Source organism: Mangifera indica, chromosome 8 (assembly GCF_011075055.1).
Source record: "Mangifera indica cultivar Alphonso chromosome 8, CATAS_Mindica_2.1, whole genome shotgun sequence".
Taxonomy (NCBI): Eukaryota; Viridiplantae; Streptophyta; class Magnoliopsida; order Sapindales; family Anacardiaceae; genus Mangifera; species Mangifera indica.
In genome coordinates this window covers 3,998,711-4,022,880 of record NC_058144.1, presented here as the reverse complement: position 1 = coordinate 4,022,880, position 24,170 = coordinate 3,998,711, and the positions used below count along the sequence as shown (strand labels likewise).

Here is a 24,170-nt window from a genome sequence, read left to right as displayed (position 1 = left end):
ATCGAAGCCTACAAAGTAAGCATTATGCAGAAAAGATCTTCTAATAAAATACTATCATAATTGTAATATTATTTGGTTACATTTACTTCTTCGGTTTCATGCTTTGTGGATGATTAACTCAGCCCAAATCCAATGAACTCGCCTGATTTCAAGAATAGAATAGCTCAAGATCCCCTTCATATCATGAGCTCCTAGAATGTTTTCATCCATTTTTGCCCTTCAACTAATGGAAGAGTCGTAATCTTGAACTTGAAATTGTTAACATTGGCTAGAACGATATTGCCTTCTATGAGAAAACCTTAGGTCTCTTGCTACCATCAATCTATTCATGATTATTGTTGCATATATTTAACAAATATTAAATTTCAAAAGACACAAGTTTCAAATAAGAATCAGAATTTACCTATAACCTGTAAGGTCAATCACCAAACTTATAGGTTATAGGTTTTGATTCCTATTTCTACAAACCAACAAGTTTCTACTTCGATTCCACTTTTGATTCCTCAAATGTTTGCTGGATATCCGAAATTACTCACCCTTAGATTTTACCATATTGTAACAGTTGAGTTTCTTGGGTAAACCTAGATTTTTTTTTTTTCTTTTAACCGGCGATAATTAACACAAACTTTCCATGGTTATATTAATACAGTTAATGTGGGCACGATCTAACAATACTGATTTACGGCTTTCATTCTCAGACACTGTCCAAAGTATCCATACGACTTTAAGCGTTGGCACTGTTAGTTATCCAAAGTATCCAATAATAATTTGGCCAAATCTCCAGATCAAAATGTTGCAATAACAGATTACTTGAATATGTAGTCAAAGAAAGTTCCTAGGCAAGACAATAAGCAGGTAACAAAATCAAGAAACGCATAAAGCCTATCAACCCTAAATCAAAGAAACAAGAACAGAAGCATAAACTATGAATAATAATTTAAACAAATAAACTGTCACAGTACAATACAAATAGCAAAAGTTTAGTGAATAGCTAGTCAGTATAGACATGAACATTAATGACAATAAGGAATATGGTGATTAAGCCAAAGTAGATAACTGTGTGAACAAGAATAGATGCACCACTGGTATGCATGTTGCCAAACTCAATAACTCTGTTTTTGCCACTCCCAGGAATCTGAAACAAAAGCCCAGGACTCAACAGCACAAACAGCACCACTGCTATTAAAACAGGACCCCAATCTGCCATTGTTGTCTTACCTGCCAAAGAAAACGAAAAAGCTTTGAAAAAGTTTTGGTAGAGTGCCAGGAACAGAAAGATCTGGGAAAGGTAAAGTGTGATGGGCAATAAAATACAAACCAGATAGAGATGAAGAAAAAGCACAAACCGACAACTGCATCAAAAACCATGTAACGGTTAATAGGGTAACGTGTCAGCATCTCGAAGTAGTTTTCAATGGCTGTGATGTTCTTGGGATAAGATCATCGCTTCGAAATTCATATGGGCCTGCAATGGCTCATTTTGTTTGCCGTCTGTGATCTGGTTAACACATATCACATAACACATAACACATAAAACTGAAAATTTAAATTCATCCACTTTACGGTCTACAGCGCGAACATATAATAATGGCCGATCGGCCCAAAATCAATTACAGTATCAAACAAAAGGATCGACCCATTATGTTGAAAGTAAAGCAAATCAAGAATTGATTAGCCCATGTAAATGTGAACGCCAACAACCGAAAGGAGAATTGTGTAGATGCCAAAGAAGAGGAGAGTATGAACGAGGACGGCCTTGACATTGGTTTTGAGGCTGCCGAATTCTATGTAGCGTTGGTTGCCGGGAAACTGGATAAGAAGGCCAGGAGAGAGGAGAATAAACAGCAACACTCCAAGTATAATGGGTGCCCAATCCACCATTTTGCTGAAAAACTGTGTCTTTGAGTACTCTATTCAACAATGGCCAAGGCGACTTTGCAGAACATTAGTTTATACTAAAAATAACATAGAAAGAATCAAATTGTTTCCTATGAGTACTTGTACTTTTATATGTGTTGGCAGAGTGTAAAGTGACATTAAGGGACCCAACGGTTCAGCAGGACTAGAATTCCTATAAACTAATTGTCTTTATTTTTGGAAACTTGAAGGATTAAGAAGGGTTTGCGGGAAGATATTGGTTTGGTCCATTTATATTTAGATGGAGTGGCAGATCTTTAACATGCGAATGGATATTTACTATGGAGAATGTTTTGATAAATTTGATAAAATGTCGGCATATTTATTTGACAAAGAAAACACAGTGAAAGATGACTTCTAAAGCCATATTATGGGTGGTTTAACGCGGTAAGGATGGCATCTATATGCTTGAAACTGGTTCAAGCATCTCCACTTTTACACGTAAATGCTAGAAACTATGCACAATAGTCATTGTTGAGACACAGATACTGCCGTGCTAGCTAGGCCAAGGTTCTTACGCAAAGTCCTTTATTCTTTCTTCTAAAGAAACGCATGCATTTCAGTTCAGGTTCATTTGGACTTAAAGGGGTTCATTTATTACTGTTGTTTTATCAACTAAATTAATTATTTTTTATCATCATACTCATTTCTTTTTAGCTTTCCAAGGGCTGATTTAAATATAAGATTCGGATATGACTATTATGATATGATAAAAATTAAATCAAGTTAAAAAAGAATAAATATGATACAAAATATTTGTTTATGTGGTTCAGTATGATATTTAGAATGCCTACGATTATGGAATAATATTTAATTGTTTTATATTACTATAAGACTTATGAGATACCCAAATACTTGCGAATTATGATTAATGTATCTCTATTTTAATTAAACTAAAAAGAGAATATCGTAAATATAAAAAATACGGTTGAACGTTTACCTTTTATGCTTCAAATTTCTCTAATTTTTACTCAAACTACTTTTAAAGAGCTTTCATATTTATTGTTACTAGGTCACATGATTATTTCTCACCCAAGATTTGATGTAAATCCAATTTCTCATCCGTTAATTATAAAAAATCTAAATACTTATCTGTCTATTAAATTTTATTATTATTATCAGTGATAAAATCGTCATTTAAAAATTTAATTTAGACTCATATTTTAGGTTTACCCTTAAATTTTAAAATATTTATTTTTGCCCCCTAATCTCATATTTTCCAGATTTAAAAACTAACTCCCCCCTTCCCAAGTCTTGGGTTTTAAAGTCTCATATCTTTTGAAAATTACAATTCCACCCACTCATCAACAAATCCCCCTCACCTAAAGTTTGAAAAATAAAAATTTCTCCCTAAAGTTTTTTTAGTCACACTATTGACAGTAGGAGATGGCGATGACCTTCTCCTCTCTTCCTCCTAACTTCTCTGTGAATCCTGTTCCATTCTTGATCAACGAGAAGTCATTCCATTCTTCGCCTAAAGATCAATGATTTGTTTAAAAAATCTCTATATACCAACAACTCGTTTTTTCCAAACCACCAATGACAAAGCCATTTATTTAGTGAGTGACCAAATCTTGATGTGGATGCCACGAGAACATACCACCTTCCTCCTCGATGCATCTGTGTTGACACAAATCGGGCTGAAATCGAGCGAGATCTATCGCTTAATTTCAATTGGATTTTATGCCAAACAAGAGAGAAGTGGGGGTCCATGAAGAGAGGATGTGACAATGGCTAGGTCTAAGCAAATGAAGATGTCGATGACAGAGCGAGAACGACGTTGAAGCTGATCTAGAAACTTATGTTGAAGAGGGCTTGAAACTATAATTTTCAGAAGGTAAAGGGGTGGTCATAATGGAAAAAAATGAGACTTGAAAACCCTATAGTTGGTGGTGGGGGGGTGGCGGAAGAGCGGAAAGAGAGTCAGTTTTTAAACCTGAAAAATATGAAATTAAAAGCTAAAAAAAAATATTTTAAAACTTTAGGATAATCCTAAAATATAAGTTTAAATAATTTTTTTTAAATAATAATTTTATCTCTAATAATAATAAATAAATTTAATAAATAAATTCATATTTAAATTATTAATAATTAATAGATAAAGGTAAAGAATAATCATTCCACCTCTTGTTACTAATGTAAAAGAGGAGAATATTTGTAACGGGCCACCGCTTGGGCTTCAGTTGCCCCCTTGCCTTGCTAGTTTAACTGAAACAAAAGATACGGTCAACATAGGGTCTTTTTCTAGCCACGACTACATGACATTTTCTTCCATAAGGTTGACTTGATAACAGAGTCTCCTCTCTGGTTAGTATAAATAATATTTTTTAAACTAAAATTAAATTCTATTTAAAAAAACAAATAGCGTAAAACAAATTAATAATTTTATTATCAGACCTAAACTTTTAAAATATAACAATATAACTCTTTAAAATGTTTAAAAACTCACAAATTAATTTTAAAATTTTTTTCAAATCTCATATATTTTGAAATTATTAAACGAACTCAATAATTATAATATAATATTTATACCTATAATCTATTGTATTATATTTAATTCTTGAATAAATAATTATAATTTTTAAAAATATTAGTGGTTAATATGATAGTTTAAATAACTCCAAATGTCCAATAACCTCTTAAAAATTGTCTCTCTATATATATAAAAAGAGAGAAAAAAAAAGGAAGTGAAAAGGAAATAAAAGATTTTTTAATAATTTAAATGATAATTATTAATTTTTATTAATTAAAATTAAAGTTATATAATGATTTTAAAAGATAAAATTATGTTTTTATTTTTTAAAACTGTTATTCCATAACCATAACTTTATAAGGTTGATTATACTTAAAGTGATATTTATTATAAATTTACGTAATTTTTTTATCAACATTAAATACTCAGCTAAATACAATTATTAAAAACTAGGACATGCTGGCTAACAATATATTTACACCTCAATAGTATAAAATATAAATTTGATTGGTAATAAGATACCAATAAAATTATGTATATTTATTTTAAATATACAAATAAATATATATTTATGTATATTATTATATAATTAAATAATTTTAAATTAGAAATAAAATAATAACTAATTATAATATATATATATATATATATATATATATATATATATATATATATATATATATATTCATAGTATTGCCCATAGGATTGATAATATAATATAATGAAATCGTATGCAAAACCTTACAAAAAAAATAGGATATTAATTAAAATAAGTAAAATTTTTTCTGCTTAAACTTTTTTAGACAAACATACAGTCATTTTACCTTTATAAGTAAATTTATTTGTAATTCCAAAAATAATCTCTCAATCTTGTATACGTAAGCGCTGAAAGGAATGCTTGAGTGCGTGCGGAGTGCACGGTACGTGTAAAGTGCGCACACCCTCGTGTGTGTGTATATATATATATATATATATATATATATATATATATATATAAACAGAGTGCAAGGGTGCACGCACTGCACGCACCCTTTTATATATATATATATATATATATTAAATATTATAATATTTAATATAATATATATATATAATAATAATAATAATTTATATATATATATAAAAACAGGGTGCGTGTGTACACCCTTTCTTATATATATATATATATATATATATATATATATATATATATATATATATATATATATATTAAATATATAATATAATATTAAAAAAATATAATATATATATATATATTAAATATTATAATATTTAATAATATATATAAATTTTAATATAATTATATATAAATAATTAAATATATAATCTATATATAAGAAAGGGTGCACGCAGTCTGCACGCACCTCGTGCACTCTACATGTATCCCGCACACTTTGCATGCACCCACGTATTCCGCGTCCACACACCCTGTATGACACCTACAGAACTAGAAGGGTATTTTTAGAGTTACAAAAAAATTTGCTTATAAAAGTAAAACTACTGTATGTTTGCTTAAAAATGTTTATGTGGAAATTTTTTTACCTATTTTAATTAATATTCCCAAAAAAACAGAAATGATGAAACAGAAAAAATTCAAGATAAACTAATTTATTAATTAATATAAATACTTGTTAAATCCAAAAGTTTAGAACAAAATCACGGTTTTGAAGATCCACCACGTGGTTGATTTCTTTCATGAGGATATTAGTGTAATTTCGAATATAAGAGCGTTTAACCTGAGGAAATTTGAAAACCTCACAAAATTCCGTGAAACTGGGGGAAATTAAGTTCAAATCGTTGACGTGGTCGAATCTTACTGGTCCCCCATTCCAGGAACAAATTTTCATCCTGATACTTTGTTAGGTTTCCCTTCCCTTCCTTCTCTCTCCCTCTCTCCGGTCGGTACTTTTTCCCGGGAAAAACTAAATTTCCGGCGGCTATTCTTTCATTTTCCGGGAAAATTGTCAACCATCGGATTGGTTATCATCATTATGTCACAATTTTAATCTTGAATCTCGTTTTCTCTTATCGTTTGGCTTCGATCCTTCGTTTATGATTGGGCCTTGGAATCTATCAAATTGCAGTATACGATTAAGCTGTTGGAATTCGAGTTTTTTCAACGATTAAACGGTATCGCTTATATATTTTCTGTTATTTGCTTGTATATTTTAGTTGTTATTTATGCTGTTCTATTTCTGTGCCTCTTTGTTCAGTGTTTTGAAGGGGCAAATGGCAAGCCGAGGAGGTTCTTCGAGGAAGAGTATGTCTTTTTCGAATTCTTCTGTCGGTGGGAAGAAGAAAACCGAGAATGGCGGCCCTGACACTACACGTAGAATGTTTTCAGCTTCTCGTACTGTGTAAATTCACTTTTCATTTATATCGTCATTTATTCTTTTTCTCTTTAAATTTCTGGAAAGTTGTCATATACTGATTATGATAGTGCTATACTCAAGGCTTTACAGAATTCTAGGAAGAAACTGAATTGAGGGTCAACTTGTGTTACAACAAAATATAGAAGGCTTCTGTCATGGCAGTTGTTAACTATTACTGATTAGTTTGTTAGGAGACATGGTATACAAGGTATTGTTATGTTGTACCATTGAATTCCTTGTCCTCGGCTCCATAGATGTTTTAGTGTTAAGTTGTCAACGTTTGCAGTTTTATTGATAAAACTTTAGTATTTAATTTAAGGATCCTGGCCTTTTCTTTTCTTTTAATTAATTTCTTGGATGCTGAAACTTATGAAGCGAATATGATATTTGAGATATTCAATTAAGTTCCAAAAAAGTGATAGAAGCTCATAGATACCGAAGATAACTGTTATAAAATATCATGCCCATGACTTTACCATACTACAAAAGCTATGGATTATAAACCTAGATTAAAATTTTTATGCATGACAATTATATTCACTGTATCTTCTTCCCCTTCTACCTGCTATTTGAACAGAGGCCTAACTGGAGAACGCACAGTAAAACGCTTGCGGCTGTCAAAGGCCCTTACAATACCTGAAAATACAACTGTTCAAGAAGCTTGTCGTCGAATGGCTGCTCGTAGAGTTGATGCTTTGTTGTTAACTGACTCCAATGCATTACTCTGTGGAATTCTTACAGACAAGGTATGAACATAATGGAGAAAAAAAAAAACTTAATTTTATCTGTTTTTGCAGAGTTTAACAGCTTTGTATGCTTGATTTAATTCATTCTTTTTTCTTGATGAAGGATATAGCAACAAGAGTTATTGCCCGTGAGATTAATCTTGAAGAGACACCAGTATCCAAGGTTATGACTAGAAACCCAACGTTTGTTCTATCTGATACCCTTGCTGTGGAAGCCCTCCAAAAGATGGTGCAAGGTTGTTTGCAGTCTGTGAATTGCATCTGCTCATTTCTGTAATATTACTACTACACTTTTTTCTGATATTTCGGTTTTGATATTTGTCCATACAGGAAAATTCAGACATCTGCCTGTTGTTGAAAATGGAGAGGTCATTGCTTTACTAGATATAGCAAAGTGTTTATATGATGCTATTGCTCGCATGGAAAGGGCAGCTGAAAAGGGAAAGGCTATTGCTGCAGCTGTTGAAGGTGTTGAAAAGCATTGGGGAACATCTGTATCTGGTTGGTAGATAATGTTATATCAGATCATTCTGAATATCTTCTTGCATTTCTATCATTTAATTTATGATTTTTTTTATAATCACATTTTCTCAGTACTTCTCACCAAGAAACTTGTATATCATATTACTTTTTTCTTTGTTTGGGATGGTAAGCAGGTCCTAATACATTTATTGAGACACTTCGAGAAAGGATGTTCAAGCCATCTCTATCTACAGTCATTGCTGAGAAAACAAAGTCGGTAATATCTTCTTTTGAAATATCTATGGGGTATCTTATATCTGTATTCTATATTAACAGCGAGTGTGGTATCCTGTAGTATCTTTTTTCTAAAACATAGTGATATTGTCCAGGATTGTAACAATTTCACCAACCGACACTGTTTTGATGGCAACAAAAAAGATGCTGGAACTTGGAATGAGCTCCGCTGTTGTAATAGTCGAAAATAAACCACGGGGTATTTTGACGTGAGTCTCATTTTCATTAAAATTCCACTTTGCTATTGAGCAAAAACAAAGGACTCATTGCTAATCTGCTATACTTTTAAATATTTCATTGAACTTCATTCTTTTCATCTCATCATTAGTTTCGATATAGAATTTAATATTTTTCCATTCCAATTGCTTAGATCGAAGGATATCTTGATGCGAGTAATTGCACAAAATCTTTTGCCTCAGTCAACTCTTGTGGAGATGGTATTTATCCTTTTCTTATGCCAAAACATGATAAGTCAATATTTATCAAGAAATATATCTTGATGCTTTTTCATTCAACCTTGTTATATGATACAAGAGATTCCATTCATTAATGTCTAGAAACGTGTGTTATTCTTCTTCGATAAAATAATAAAAGATATCTTGATTATGTTCATCATGTTGTTTATTCGATGTACAGGTCATGACTCCTAATCCAGAATGTGCAACAATTGACACACCAATAGTAGATGCTCTGCATATCATGCATGATGGAAAATTTCTGCACCTTCCTGTAGTAGATAGAGGTAATGTAACATTTAAACAGTAAATACTAGTACATAGTACATCACTTCTTGATGGTATAGATGGCTGCATACAGAAGGAGAAGTGGTTGCTGTTGTTGATGTGATTCATATTACTCATGCTGCTGTGGCCACTGTAAGTCAAGTCTTTACCTTTCTTTGATCATATAATATTCTCTTCTGTTTATTTTATCCTAATTATATTGGTTTTAATTTGTTTCGTTGTATGGCTGGCTTTCCTAATATGTTCATGCACTCATTCTTTAAGTATCAACTTTTTGAAAGTTGCGTAAACTTTAATTACAAGCATTCTTTTAGTGATCTGCAGTTGGTTCTTGTTTACATATGTTTTGGGGTGGGAATCCTGGATTTATACAGTTGATCTATAATTATCTCGGTGTAGTATATGTGGCCAGTTTTTGGCTATATTTTAATTGAATGCCTAATTTCTTGGTGCCATCTGACAACATATTGTTTTAAATCTGTGGAGAATTGCTTTGATTGAATACTGCTACCAGTGATTTTGTGTCTTCTTCCATACCTTAATTATCAAATTTCAATTAATATGGTTACAAAATTTTTCCATTAATTAGGTGGGAAGTACTGCTGGATCAAATAGTGAAGCAACAAACACAGTGATGCAGAAGTTTTGGGACTCTGCCATGGCCTTAAGTCCAAATGATGAAGATGATGAAGACAGAAGGTTTTGATACTTGATGTTTCAAACTTGATTTGATTCTGATTTCTGCAAGTAATATTTACTTACTATTAGTGGAACTACAGTGAAGGTTCCACGAAATTGGCTTCTGAAGCAGAAACAGGGAGATCTCTTCCCTATCCTTTGTTAGGGATGCCAAGTGGTTTTGCTTTCAAAGTCCAAGATAAGAAGGGCCGAATGCATAGATTTACTTGTGGTACGCTGCATGATCTGCATCTTTTCAGAAGACACTGTTAAATAGCTATGGATATGTCATCTTCTGTTTTGCATGTGGCATTCATTCGATTTGTTGATGTGAACCCAAGTCTATTGTGTGCATCTTTTAACTTACTTGGAAAAGTGGGTTATCCTGAGTCTGAATTTTCTGTCACTTTTTGTCAATTTTCCTTTTTTAAAGTAGTGAAGTTAGAATTGTAGAAGCTGGTGTAGGAAAGTTGGGACTCACTGTTTTCCAAAAGCTTTAACTCGAGTTTTTGGTTTGTTGCGAATGGATACAGATTCTCGAAGATTGACAGATCTGACGACTGCAATACTTAAGAGGGTGGGGGATGACATTGATCGCAACAACTTGCCTCAGATTCTGGTATAGAATGTTATATTTCTTGGTCATTGTCATAAGTTCTTGATTTATCTTTTACTTGGATGGTATGCTTATAGTTGGCCTATATATTGTAGTATGAAGATGAAGACCATGACAAAGTTGTTATGTCATCAGACACTGATCTTGCAGCAGCAGTGGAGCATGCAAGATTAGCCAGTTTGAAGGTGTGTGCTAACTGTTAGTTTTTTTTAATTTTGTGGAAAGTCTAGTGAATCATTCAGTGGAAGTAGAGAAAAAATTTTGTCTGGAACTCCTTTCTGTGCCATTAGAAATTAATTTGATACTTGGAAAAGATATTTTTAAAGATAAATATTTTTAGCCTTTTGCAACTCCAATCATATTGGTAGAGATTTTCTGAGACCAGAACAAATATTTCTATTATTCATAAGAGATTTATTATGCTCAATAATGTCTGACATAAGTGATGGTTTTTGTAGGGTTTGAAATTATATCTTGATTATTCAGGATCATATGGTGGTGGGGGGTCCGGAAGTCTGGATTATGCTCATTCAGATGCATGGGCTTCAGCATTCAGTGCAGTCGCAGCTGGGGCCGCTCTAGTTACTGGTTTAGGAATAATGGCATACATTAAAAGAGCTGGTCAGTAATATAATTAAAAACATCAACTATTTTTTAATATTTATCTATAGACGCATACTTCTTGTTGGTATATCGTCTGTAGAACAATAATCAAAGGGAAAGCCATTTTTGGGTGCTTATAATTACACTGCATGAATGAGTGAAGTCATTGTTTGTTCAAAAATTCCATACATGACTGTATGGTTTTGTTCTTTTATTCGGTTTTCTGTTTTCTTTTGAAATTTCAGTCAGGAAGTTCTGGTGTTTCATCAACTGCAGTGTTGTGATCTTGTTGTATTATTCACTTGACGGCATGCTTTTTAAATTAGATCGGCTGTTTTGATTGGGAACTGGGGGCCAATCTGGGTGATTCATATTGGATAGGGGTTTTGAACAGGTGTAAACCGTGGTTGAACCGACCCAAACCTGTCGGTGCATAGTTCAAACTGCCAGTTGAATCGGAGATTAGTCTGGGTGATTCATATTGGACAGGGGCTTTGAACTGGCATAAACTGCTGTTGAATTGACCCAAATCCGTTGGTTACTGGTCTACCTCTGCACTGTCCGGATCACATTCAATCTAATTTTTTTGAAATTGTATGGAAATTAAAGAAATGGTTAAATATGTATAATAAGAATTTTCATTTGCTATTGAGTCCAATACCTTAACCAAACATGTCCAATGGGTGGGTTGTGTCGGTCCGTTGGAAGAGTAAGGCTCCAGACACAATGTGGGGCTCCCTGGGTTGTCTCTCGTGGGTCTTAAGTGGGTTGACCCATGATTTGCAGGTTGGCATATCATTATATAATTTTTAAATTTTTTTTTTTTTTTTTGGGCTGAGTTGGGTTGCTTGCAGGTTTTACCCAAAGATTTTTCAGGTTGTGCTTTTTTTAAGGGTGTTGGGCCAACCCTTTGATGTCTTTGACCTTATTAATGGACATAAAATGTATATACCAATACCATATTCATTTTTAAGAAAATATAATTTAAATTTTATATTTAATAATTAAATAAATTATTGTTTTAAATACTATTTTTAATATTTATTTAAAGGGTATATCAGTCCAATTGTTGATGTACTTGAATCAGTCCTCCTATCAAGTCATTACTCGATTTGGGAATAAAAACATTGTTAGAAGGTTCTTGAGTTTTGAGTTAGTTCGGTAAAAGTTCACATACTTGAAAAGCTTAATGCCAATTTCATATGCTTAAGAGATCTACAGAGAAAAGTATGGTAAATCAGTGGTAGCTGCGCTCATCTTACTAACAGAAATGATGTTGATTAAGTCCAACTGTGCAGGCTATTTGTAAGAATACATACATTATCCGTGCCTTTATGCTCCTGACGCAATTTTTTTTTTTTTTTAAATATTCCTTGAATGGCATCGCAACCTTCCTACTTGAGCTTTTCACTAGTTTTCCCTGGTGAATGATGATCACCTCAGCTGATGTCTCGATCTTCTGGTCCTGCTCCATTGTCCAACTTGTTCTTGATTCTCAACTTTCCCACGCCTTTAAAAAAAAAAAAAAAAAACCCTTCATTTGTCAGTGCATGTTCTTTTTTTTTTTGTGTTATCTTTTTTTACTTTCTATACCTGACCGACAACCTAATTTACATACCAAAAACCCCATAATTTATGTCCTTAAATTTCGGCTTATGGATTTCTAAAAGGGAATCAGGTCCGTACAGTGCTCCATCCCCACTGCTTTAATATTTAATTGTCATTTTCAAATTCTCAAATACAAGTGCTTCAGAAATTCATTATTCGATAAATTGTTCAGCTTAAAAGTGCTTTTGACTCATATTTTTATTAAGTATCTATCTTCTATAATACCATTCAATAACTGAAATTTAATTAACACTCTGTAATTTTAATTAGTTTACCATGCTCATATATATATGTAAATTTGTTTTGTTGCGATTTTTGGCATGTGTGAGCATGATTTTCTTGTAGAATTGCCAATTATAAATAAGAAACTATTAAATTCCCAGCACTATGATTACTGTCTTTCAGGGGAAGCAATAGAAATGTCATTTACCGCTCCTGGGTAACTGGATTTTCTATTTTATTATCTTTTAAAACGAACATCTTTGACAGTTAATAAAACCCGGATTTTAATTATTAAATTTAAATTTTATTTTATTTAATATAATTAATTCTGTTTCAAAAATAATAATTCTATGATTCTTTGTTAAAAAAAAAAAAAATCTTTTGCCATCAATAAAACCCAAAAAAAATAAATAAAAAAACACAATCTCCCTCAAGTTAACTGTAAAATAGATGTGCTGTTTGGTCAGCACCGACTTATCCGAAACATATTTTTCCAATATTTCAAATTAATAAAATAAAGAAACCTGAAATATGAAACAAAAGCAGAGCACTAATGGTAACTGGTGTCACTTCCCATTCACTTTCTAAAGCACGATCACATATTCACATTTATTTAGTTAGAGAATCAAACTCAATAGCAAAACCAGAAGCCAGAAGCTGCTTTTCTGTTTCTCTCTTTCTCCCAAGAAAAACATGAAAGGTTCTAAATTCAAATCACCGACTTCATTTTCTGCCATTTTCTTGGTGTTTCTCACTCTCTCAAGTGGGTATACGCCTAGCCATTTTGCATATGCGTCGGAGAATGAGGCGTCGCCCGTCAAAACTATTGTAGTTTTAGTGATGGAAAACAGATCTTTTGATCACATGTTGGGGTGGATGAAAAAAACCATAAATCCCATGATCAATGGAGTCACCGGAGATGAATGCAACTCTGTGTCAACCAATAACTCACGCTCGCTGACCATTTGCTTCACTGATGATGCCGCGTTTGTGGATCCGGATCCGGGTCATTCTTTTGAGGCTGTGAAGCAACAGGTATTCGGCTCTGGGACTATTCCTTCAATGGCTGGTTTTGTAGAGCAGGCACTATCAGTGTCCCCAAACTTATCTGAAACTGTTATGAAAGGCTTCAGGCCTGAGTCTGTTCCTGTTTATGCTTCTCTTGTACAAGAATTTGCGGTCTTTGATAGGTGGTTCTCTTCAATTCCTGGTCCAACTCAACCCAATAGGCTTTTTGTTTACTCTGCTACTTCTCATGGCTCAGTAAGTCATGTCAAGAAGCTCCTTGCTCAAGGTTACCCTCAGAAAACCATATTTGATTCACTCCATGAGAATCGCAAGGACTTCGGTATTTACTTTCGGACTATACCCTCTACTTTGTTTTATAGAAATTTAAGGAAATTGAAGTACATATCTAAGTTCCATCAGTATAATTCGAAGTTTAAGGAAGATGCTAAAAAAGGGAAATTGCCTAGCTTAACTGTAATTGAACCAGGGTATTTTGATCTTAAAGGCAATCCTGCAAATGATGATCACCCATCGCATGATGTTGCTAATGGGCAAAAGCTTGTTAAGGAGGTTTATGAGACACTGAGAGCAAGTCCTCAATGGAATGAGACCCTTTTGGTCATTACTTATGATGAACATGGTGGGTTTTATGATCATGTTGAGACTCCTTATGTCAATGTCCCTAGCCCAGATGGAAACACTGGTCCTGCTCCTTCTTTCTTCAAGTTTGATAGGCTTGGCGTTCGAGTGCCAACAATTATGGTCTCCCCATGGATCAAGAAAGGAAATGGTAAGATTAAATATTCCAGTCATTCTGGAATTATGATCAAAGCTAGCACATGTTTCAGGTTTTACTTGGTTTTATCACATTTTGTTCCTTTGTGTCAAAGGACTTTGACTTTTGAGATTAATTATCTAGTCTGGGTCTTCTTAGTGGATGGTCTACTGTATTTTATTTTGCATGCAAAATTCACTAAATATATCTGTTTTAGGTAATTAGGCAAATTGATTTTGAAAGAAGAATGGTTTCTGTAGTTTGTCTTGCATTTGAAATTTTTAGAATTAGGTTTTTACAGTTGAAAATTTTCCAGATTTGTTCTGCTTTCATTGTATGTTGTATTGATATATACTTGTGTTTCTACATTTTTCTATAGTGATAAGTGGCCCCAAAGGACCTACTCCAAATTCTGAGTTTGAGCACTCTTCTATCCCTGCAACCATAAAGAAAATATTCAATCTGTCCTCCAATTTCTTGACTCACAGAGATGCTTGGGCTGGCACATTTGAGGATGTTATTGGTGAATTGACCTCTCCCAGAACAGATTGCCCTGGTATATTTCCTTTCGATCAATTTTTATTTTGGCCAATTTAGGATTGCAATTTATACACAACTCAGAAAAAATTGAAATTTGGAATAAAAATAAGATCTAACCAACTTAGAATGAGAAAAGAGAATTCAATTATTAGTTGGACACAGAAGAATTTATGGAAAAATTGTCTCAATGCCTCATATTCTCAATTAGTTTTTCAAGTTTTGTAGCTTGATGAATACTTTAGTGCGCAGAAAGTTCAGTGTGTTTTCCTCTGATATTATTGCAGAGACCTTGCCTGATGTTGCACCATTGAGGAGTACTGAAGCAAAAGAAAATGGACGACTATCCGAATTTCAAGGTGAGTTAGTTCAATTAGCAGCTGTTCTTAATGGGGATCACTTCTTGAGCAGCTTCCCCAGTGAGATGGGTAAGAAGATGACGGTAAAAGAGGCCCATGAGTATGTTAAGGGAGCTGTTTTGCGGTTTATAAGAGCAAGCAGAGAGGCCATCAAATTGGGAGCAGATGAATCTGCCATTGTAGATATGAGGTCTTCACTCACAACTAGATCTTCAATTCACAATTAGTTAATCCTCTGGAAACCTACTCTGCATGTTAGAATCTATTCATCACAAAATGTAGAATGACTTTCTTCTCATCATATTTGTAATGTGAAATGTAGTAATATTGAGGGACATTTGATTCAGGATAAGATTTTTTTATGCTAGTAATATATCTTTGATTATTGAAATTACATTTTGATTTATTAGCTAATAAAAAATTTTCAAAACTCGTTAATTATTAAGATGATGTGACAAATAGTATATGAGATAATTTGATGAACAATATTATGCATAAATATTTTGAGTTCATAATTATATATATTATCATGTAATTGAATATTATTTTATTTTTAATTCAAAATTATTTATCACATAATAACATACATAAAATATTTACCTATTTGTATACTTAAAATGGATACAAATAGTTTTATTATAATTTGATTATCACATTTACATTAAGTTTTAAAAGATTATCAATATAAATTTAATTCTTTTATAATTTTATTTTTACTTATTAAATTTTTAAAATAAAAATATTTTTGTCTTCAATCAAAATAGAAAGTAATATAATTTTATCTTTATATTTATTTTACTTTAACATAGAACATGTTAATTTGATCATATACAATACTAATACATACAAAATAATTTTAAATATATTTAAGTAAAATAAAATCTCAATATTCTATTATTATTCTCTAACCAAATATAATAATTATATATATATATATATATATATATATATATATATATATATATATATATATATATATATATATATATATATATATATATATATATCATTAAATATATTAATAATAATAATTTATACCTAATAATATGCCATGCAATAAAACCATCCTAAGAGAATCACTGCTGAAAGAGCTATTTGGTTGCTTCTGATGTTGGCATTTTAAATGTCTACCCATGCAGCCAAATTTGTTCTGTCAATATCCCTTTCACTGTAAGAGTTTCAATGGCTATGCCCATGTACAAAGTAACAATAGCTGGGGAAAATAAAAAGGTAAAAGAAAATTGGAGCCACAAACATTTTCAAAAAATTGTTTGTGATATTGCATCTTCTTCAGGAAATGTAAAAACCTACTAGTACGGGCACCTACAGAAATTTAATATGAAGCCTGAAGCACAGCATAATAAACAATCAGATTTCAATCTATCAGCTGATTATTAAGATTCAGTGAGCCCCAATTTTTCAAATTACGAGGCAATGCAAGCTGTTTTGACAAGAAGACACTTTTATACTTATGTCTCACCACAACAATCACATAATCATCAATATATTTTGTGGAGTTTGCCTGATAACAGGAGACCTATTGTCATCCTTGCATAAAAGTTTGAGACATACTACATAATTAATTCAAGTACATTCACCTTAAACTTGGTATATCAAACACCTTCAATTTTCTAAATAAAGGTCAGTGCAACAGAGTGAAAGGAGGACACCACTGCTAGATTCACAGAACTAAAACAAAAAGTCCTGAATACTGAAAATAAAATTACATATCCATTCAGTTTGACTCCAAATATCAACCATAGGATGAATTTTATCACACTGTCAACTAGAAAATCAACAAGCTTATACATGCAGTTCATTGATAATGTTAAGAGAATCAAGATATACAAAAGCCTTGACATGCTCTATTTCCCATTTTAGCAACAAGAAATGATTTTACCACTGAAAGCCTATCATCTGTCTCTGACTTTCCTTGATGAACATCAATATGAGCAGTTTTTTTTTTTTTTTTGGCAGATATCTAGACTAAAACCTCCACTTTCAGGCACCATTGTACAACAAAAAAGCTTCACTTCTGCATTTTAGACAGAACATGGACTTTGCCATGTGGATATGTCATTAATGAGATCTCGTAGCTGATCAATGAGAAGTTTAAGGTGTGTGTTCTTGTTAGCAAGCTCCTACAAAGAAAGGCGAAAACCAAAATTTAGCATTACTATAACAACCCATTAGTTCAGACTTCAGATCAACCACACCAAGAACCCAGCTCAGCACAACAATTAATATAGTTTGTTTACCACCATTCCAGGAAATGGAACGTGAATGTCAACAAAATTCTGCACAATCAAGCTACTTAAAATAGAGTACCTCTCTTAGGACAGATGCTCTCTCTTCCAACTTTTCAATTTCAACTTCATCATCTGAGGAAACTGAACCCATTTCGAATGTTTTTGCCTATATACAAACCATAATTAATATTAAACTATCGAACTAATTAACAATTTGCTAAAATATTAATCAGCTCTAAACGCACTAATATCATCTAAGTTAATAATCCCAATAAATAACACTACAATAATGAAATTGTTTATACCATCCCCAATTTGTAAACCTTGATAACATCGATGAATCTGTTCTCCACTATACTACATTTCAGTATACACAACGTTTCAAGTAATTAAATTTCAACTACAGGAAAAAAAGGGATACGACTAAACTAATGCTCAAACACCAAACTTGTAGGAACAATAAATATGAGTAATTAGGGTTTGAAGACACTGACCCTATGAGAATTAGGAATGGTGAGAGCACGGATCGAAGGGCGGCCACTGAGGATTTATACCGGTGGCGAGCCTCGTCGAGCGCACTATTACCACTGCCGACAACGCCGTTGTCCATGTGATGATTAGAATCAGATGCAGCATCGCCATTTACGACGCCGTTGGTGGTGGTGGTGGACCATAACGTGGGGTTGCAGAGCTCGTCGTTCATAGAGGAGAGAATCTGGAAAGCTGCTTCTATGGTTTCTTCTAGATGCTTCTGACCTTCTTTCGCAAGCTCTTGTGTTGTTTTCGAGTTCGATACCACACTGTTTTCTTCCATTTTTCAGTTTGCTGGGAAAATCACAAACCTTACATTGACATCTGCCCTATATTCAAAAGCAAAAATAGAACGAAATATCTAAAAAGCAAATTTAAGAATGAAACCTCAAAATCGTCGACAGCAGGGTTCGAACCTGCGCGGGCGAAGCCCAACAGATTTCAAGTCTGTCTCCTTAACCACTCGGACATATCGACGTTGAGATACGTGAATACACTAGAACATTATTATATGACAGAATATAAAAAAATGTTATTAGTTAAATACAATATAACAAATGTCCTAACGCTTGTATCTTTTCCCATCCTCTTTCTCCCAATCAAAATCCCAGCCATCCATCCCTTCATTCATCATCTCCCACATCTGTCCACATTTCAATCATCAACACAAACATCACCAATCCGCGATTATCAAAAATCATAATCATAAATCCAATGGAGAACACCCAGCAAGGTCAATCCTCCGCATACCCGCAGCCCCCACAACCTCCTCCTACTGCTGCCGCCGCGGCACCTTTTCACCACCTCCTTCAACAGCAACAACAGCAGCTCCAAATGTTTTGGTCTTACCAGCGTCAAGAAATCGAACAAGTCAACGATTTTAAGAACCACCAGCTTCCTCTCGCTCGCATCAAGAAAATTATGAAAGCCGATGAGGACGTTCGCATGATCTCCGCGGAAGCCCCTATTTTGTTTGCTAAGGCATGCGAGCTTTTCATTTTGGAGCTCACTATTCGCTCCTGGCTTCACGCTGAAGAAAACAAGCGAAGGACTTTACAGAAAAACGACATCGCTGCCGCCATTACTAGGACCGATATTTTTGATTTCTTGGTAGATATCGTGCCTAGAGATGAGATTAAGGATGAAGCTGCCGGATTGGGAGGGATTGTGGGGGCCACCGCCAGTGGCGTCCCATATTATTATCCACCCATGGGCCAACCCACCGGTGCTGCTGGGCCTGGAGGAATGATGATTGGTCGGCCTGCTGTTGATCCTACTGGTGTTTATGTTCAGCCACCCAGTCAGGCCTGGCAGTCTGTGTGGCAGACGGCGGCTACTGGGGACGATGGTTCTTATGGTAGTGGAGGGAGCGCTGGTCAAACTAATCTTGATGGCCAGAGCTAGGGTATTTTCTTTAGCGATCTCTTCGCGTGCTTTTTGTTTTGGATTTTTGTGCGTTTTTGTGTTGTTTCAAATTTTATTTTTGATTGTCCATTTTTGGTTTTTATCTGATGATTTTGCTTTTCGGGGGAGGGTTTGGTTTAAAGTAATTAGTTATTTGAAATTTAGCTGTGTAGGACAAGAAGCGGTTTCTTCTTGAACTGAATTTAACAAACATGATTTGGAATTTTGTAGGGTTTCTCTGTGACTGACATCAGCTTACTAGATTTGTGTCCTAGGGTTTCTAGTTGTTGTAATTCTGTGAATCTAATCACCCATTTTCATTTACATTCCAAGTGTTGGTAAGGGATTGTGATGAAGTTTTGAAGTCATTAATGCATGGATTTTGAAGCACATTTGGCGTTTTAAAAATGCATTAACAGATGTGAAGAGGCTGCTTGTGTTCTTCCATTAAATAAATAAATAGTATATAAAGAAAAAAGAAACGCTGCTACACACGTTAGATATGTTGATGAACAATTTTTTGGGGGGAACTGGTTGAGGTAGAGAACAAAAGAGTGTTTGAAGAATTTGAGTTTCTTTTGTAACTGTAAGATGGATATAAATCAGTTGTTGGGAATGGTTCTATCACATGAAGAATCAAAGAATGAAGAAATAATGTAGGTTGTTAAACGGCTTGAGAAATGTTATAAAGAGAAAGAGGGGAGCTTGTGAAATTTCCTTATAATATTTATATGTGAGAGCTTTTAAGGAAGAGAGAGTTTGTGCCGGCCACAAATGTTTTGTGCTTTAAGTGATGGATATAAATTGTTCAGATAAAGTGGTTTTAGGAAATGTTATTGTTACAATGGGTTAGTAACTAATCTTAATCAAAAGGATATGGGATGTCAATTAAGAATTATTTGAGAAATAATCTGGTGGGCTTCCTTTTTTCATCATTTACTGAACCAAGACTGGTTGAAACTGTCAGTTGGTGAATGACATTTTAAACTTAAATAAAGGAAACTGGTTAATATTTCTCCTCTACTTGTTGCCTTTTCTATGGCAGATATGGTTCTTTGTATCACTTAACTTCTAAACTTTGAGTGATCACAAATTAGGAAGCTCTAGTAACAAACAAATGAAAGATTGAGAGAAGTAAATATTTGTCACTTTAGTTTTTGCACTTGGTTTCATAACTCAGCCAAGCCTGATTACTGAGGTAATATTTCCATGGAAGCTTGAGCATTTTATTTTTTGCCCTAGAGAGGAAGAAGATTGCAAGGTTCTTGAAAACTGAGTTTGCTCTGTTAGCATTTTCTTTCTCGAATTTTTGTCCTACCCTCTGTTGTTTTGCAGTCAAGCATCCAAGACCTTTCCTCCAGTGACAGGTCCGCCTGATTGGTCCCATCAGTTAATTTTTGGCTTTTAAAAGTTTTTAAGTTTAGGAGTTCAGGATAATAAAACCGACAGAAGATGACATAGATCTTTATTCTCTGCCATTTAAGCTTCTGGAGTTGTCAAATCTGAGCTATGTCTTAGTTTATAAGTTAAACGCATGCTATCTTTGGCTTGGCTTTGAATTAAAGTTGAGTTCAGCTCTAGTTCGATATGACCAAGATAAGCGCAATTAGTTAAGCGTTTTATATGGCTCTTCTCTCTGCCCTATAAATGAGGCATTTTACCTGGTTTAATATAGAATTTTCTGTGGGGTGATATTTTCTTTCTTAGGGTTGTTTGACCTCTTGTTTGCAATTAATAAACCATAAAATCTCTTGTAGTAATGCAATGGGAGCTCAGCGAACGTGGTGGAAATGTCAAGAGATTTCAATTTCTTGGTTTTACGATGTGTGGATAAAGGAGAAAGTACATTTTGAAATGTTTATTTCAATTTCTTGGTTTTACGATGTGTGGATATCTTTAAAAAGCTAGAATCAATGCTAGGTTTCTCAGTCACAATGAAAATCCTTCCAATTTGATGTGCAGCTATATTTATGTAGCTGAATATTGGCATACTACTTAAGCAAATGGTCATCATCCTTATATGTGAGGTGCACCTTGTGATGTGCTTATGAGAATTTTAAGGTGAAGAAGTATTCAAATTTGTTTATGCTTTTAGGCTAGCCTTTGGCATTGTGGTGTGCGTAGCATACTTGTTATGATTATATATCACATATTTGCTGTGTTTTTTAAAAATAGTATGGATAGCTTTCTCAATTTGTTCAAACCCCATGATATATAAATGCATTACCTGTTCCCATCCATTATTGAAGCATATGAGTTCTGTCCTGTCATACAATGGGTATCTTGGTATTGCTTCTGGCTTTATTCAGTGGTTCATGCTGACTTTTTAAATTGCCTATTAAACTAGAATTCAAGTTTGGCAAGAGATTCTAGAGAATCTAAGAAATGGTTGCAGAAAGATGGGATGAGATGGTATATCATATCCCATAAGGTTCTTAATTAGTTGGAACTCAGGTATTAGGAAAAAAGAGTGAGTTTTCGTTTGACCACAAACACAACAGACATTTGTGAAAGGAGAAGTGCTTTAATTGTTCTCATCCAATAGGGTTCTTGATCATTTGGAACCCATGTTTTAGGAAAAAAGAGTATGTTCTCTTTTTACCACTAATGCAACATACATTTGTGAAAGGAGAAGTGCTCTAGTCGTTCTCATTCATGCCATTTGTTGTTTATCATAGTTTGTGCTGTATCAATCTCAAATTATTCATCCTATTTCTGCAGCTAAGCGACTCATGTGCTGATGATACGGTACTCTGGTGTGGTAGAAGGCACTGAAGCTGAGCCGATGCCTCTGGAATTTTGGTTACAAAGTGATTATAAAGGCACTTGCCTGTATTGTTTATGGAGACTGCATTCGCAAATGAGATGACTTCATTAGAAAGATGTGAAAACTTTTAACTTGATTTAGTGCAGCGGAACTATTGCTGTTATGACTTACCTAAACTAAATATTTATCCAGTGTGCAGTTGGGCATTTGTGAACCATTCGTTTTCCTTAATTATTCCAGTTTGTTTGTAGTCAACTCAATTCTCCTTGTGCTCTCTCGTGGTCGTTGTGGGCCTTTCACTGTTTCTCAATATAAATAAAAAGTTGTTCCTATTCAAATTTTTCTTACTTGGGTACCACGGTTTCTTTCTTAGCTTACATTCTGATTAGGTCAAACTAAGAAAAAGAAGTCATCAAGCAAACCTGAATTTACCTTTCCTGTTTCTGGAAATTTTGTCAAGAGAGGAATAACCATGCAATTAAGTAATTACGGAAGAATTATGGATTTTCTTTCCTCTTCATGAACGATCTGAAATCCCCATTTATGCTGCAAGTCAAAGTTGGTAAGAGTTACTAGGTAGAATGCAAAACTCTACTTATGTCTGTCTTCGTCAATACTGTATTATTATATTTCCCTACAAAATTCACCAAGATGTCACTTATTTCTCAAAGGAGAAAAACGTTGTATCAGTTTACAATAAAATAATGTGTATAATTTTTTATATATAATTTTAAGTATAAATAATGATGTGTCCCTATATAATTAGATGTAATTTTATCTTTAATTTTTAATTATTTAATCACATAATAATACATTATTATTTGTGTATATAACAATGCTCATTAATTTATTAATAGTTCAAAACCAACATAACTCTTTTTGGAAAATGTTTTTATGAATTTAGAGGTGACAATTTTCCCAGTGAAATCAAGTCTTTGGCATGTCTGTTTTTGAACGGAGGAGAGATAGAGACATAAATGACTAAAATTCTCATAATCAAACACAAGGATAAATATATCACCTCGCAAAGTTTCTATTATGTTTCTAACAATTATGGGAAGGAAAAAATGTGATAAGGTATCTCTATAATGATAGAAAAGGGAAAGGTAGACAAATTTTTCGACATTTTCATTTTGAGAGTGAGGTGAAAACATAAAAAAATTACTTTTACGAGAACGAAACTGAAATTAAAATATTCAACCTAACCTAATTTGTTGTATCTCTATATGAAATTGATGGTTGTCTTATCAGCAAATAACAAATCAAGGCCAAAGGAGTATTTTCCACCCAAGTTTTTATGTCAATATAAATACATATTTATAGAGTTTAAAAACCTAAAGTTTCATTTATGAATTAACTTTTGTTAAAATTTTTTGTTAGAAGTAAGAGTAAATTTGTTATTTTACTAATAATATTAAAAATATATAATTTTTATTAAATTTTTTCTCTTAAATTTTAAAAACTAGTAATTTTACCTTTATTTAAAGTTTTTTAATTTTAAAAAATAATAATTTTGTTGTTAAAATCTAGAATTTATTTTTTTACTTTATCTGACCACGAGTGATGATATTTGAACCAACACACCGACCACCATTATTAGGGTGAGAGATGTTTAGAGGGAAAGAGAAAATATTACTTTCAAAAATTAGAAAACTTTAAATAGATACGAAATTATTAATTTTTAAAATCTTAAAAGAAAATTTAATAGAATTTATATTTTTTTAATATTATTGATAAAATAAAAATTTTACTTTTACCTTTATCATAAAATTTTAGTAAAAGTTAATATATAAATAAAACTTTAAA

General features: G+C 33.1%; 5 protein-coding genes and 1 non-coding gene across 7 annotated transcripts; 3 read left to right on the top strand and 3 right to left on the bottom strand.

The window, feature by feature from the left end:
- Positions 1-913: 913 nt before the first annotated feature.
- On the bottom strand, positions 914-1,334 carry LOC123223038. The gene has a single exon (XM_044646093.1). The coding sequence runs from the start codon at positions 1,205-1,207 to the stop codon at positions 992-994; it is 216 nt and encodes a 71-aa protein (XP_044502028.1). The 5' UTR covers positions 1,208-1,334; the 3' UTR covers positions 914-991.
- A 4,830-nt stretch (positions 1,335-6,164) lies between these two features.
- On the top strand, positions 6,165-11,251 carry LOC123224571 (CBS domain-containing protein CBSCBSPB1). Its single transcript, XM_044648300.1, has 15 exons — positions 6,165-6,520; positions 6,604-6,747; positions 7,340-7,508; positions 7,612-7,744; positions 7,839-8,009; positions 8,165-8,243; positions 8,360-8,473; positions 8,635-8,701; positions 8,901-9,006; positions 9,081-9,139; positions 9,597-9,706; positions 9,787-9,917; positions 10,219-10,304; positions 10,397-10,486; positions 10,760-11,251. The coding sequence occupies exons 2-15, from the start codon at positions 6,620-6,622 to the stop codon at positions 10,928-10,930; spliced, it is 1,614 nt and encodes a 537-aa protein (XP_044504235.1). The 5' UTR covers positions 6,165-6,520; positions 6,604-6,619; the 3' UTR covers positions 10,931-11,251.
- Positions 11,252-13,274: 2,023 nt separating this feature from the next.
- On the top strand, positions 13,275-15,807 carry LOC123222826 (non-specific phospholipase C6-like). Of its 2 annotated transcripts, XM_044645798.1 has the most exons (4): positions 13,275-14,082; positions 14,248-14,532; positions 14,897-15,073; positions 15,342-15,807. In XM_044645798.1, the coding sequence occupies exons 1-4, from the start codon at positions 13,428-13,430 to the stop codon at positions 15,638-15,640; spliced, it is 1,416 nt and encodes a 471-aa protein (XP_044501733.1). In that variant the 5' UTR covers positions 13,275-13,427; the 3' UTR covers positions 15,641-15,807. The 2 variants fall into 2 exon arrangements, with proteins under 2 accessions (XP_044501733.1, XP_044501732.1); XM_044645797.1 differs by having other exon boundaries at positions 13,275-14,532.
- Positions 15,808-17,103: 1,296 nt separating this feature from the next.
- Positions 17,104-18,565, bottom strand: LOC123223530 (mediator of RNA polymerase II transcription subunit 30). Its single transcript, XM_044646710.1, is given in 4 exon segments — positions 17,104-17,554; positions 17,742-17,828; positions 18,157-18,176; positions 18,179-18,565. Coding segments are annotated over 4 exon segments (504 nt in total). The 5' UTR covers positions 18,477-18,565; the 3' UTR covers positions 17,104-17,455.
- Positions 18,566-18,588: 23 nt separating this feature from the next.
- On the bottom strand, positions 18,589-18,670 carry TRNAS-UGA. The gene has a single exon. It is a non-coding gene; the product is annotated as a tRNA-Ser (tRNA).
- A 90-nt stretch (positions 18,671-18,760) lies between these two features.
- Positions 18,761-22,702, top strand: LOC123223528 (nuclear transcription factor Y subunit C-1-like). The gene is made up of 2 exons (XM_044646709.1): positions 18,761-19,598; positions 22,319-22,702. Exon 1 carries the CDS (start codon positions 18,908-18,910, stop codon positions 19,595-19,597), a length of 690 nt encoding a protein of 229 aa, XP_044502644.1. The 5' UTR covers positions 18,761-18,907; the 3' UTR covers position 19,598; positions 22,319-22,702.
- Positions 22,703-24,170: the final 1,468 nt, after the last annotated feature.

Bases quoted from the DNA above. Each gene is read 5' to 3' on its own strand.
- LOC123223038 (XM_044646093.1), bottom strand. From the start codon at position 1,207: ATGGCAGATTGGGGTCCTGTTTTAATAGCAGTGGTGCTGTTTGTGCTG.
- LOC123223528 (XM_044646709.1), top strand. From the start codon at position 18,908: ATGGAGAACACCCAGCAAGGTCAATCCTCCGCATACCCGCAGCCCCCA.
- LOC123224571 (XM_044648300.1), top strand. From the start codon at position 6,620: ATGGCAAGCCGAGGAGGTTCTTCGAGGAAGAGTATGTCTTTTTCGAAT. The intron at 8,010-8,164 runs GTTGGTAGATAA...GATGGTAAGCAG, and splicing joins TTGGGGAACATCTGTATCTG to GTCCTAATACATTTATTGAG. The intron at 9,707-9,786 runs GTTTTGATACTT...GTGGAACTACAG, and splicing joins GAAGATGATGAAGACAGAAG to TGAAGGTTCCACGAAATTGG.
- LOC123222826 (XM_044645797.1), top strand. From the start codon at position 13,428: ATGAAAGGTTCTAAATTCAAATCACCGACTTCATTTTCTGCCATTTTC. The intron at 14,533-14,896 runs GTAAGATTAAAT...ATTTTTCTATAG, and splicing joins ATGGATCAAGAAAGGAAATG to TGATAAGTGGCCCCAAAGGA. The intron at 15,074-15,341 runs GTATATTTCCTT...ATATTATTGCAG, and splicing joins TCCCAGAACAGATTGCCCTG to AGACCTTGCCTGATGTTGCA.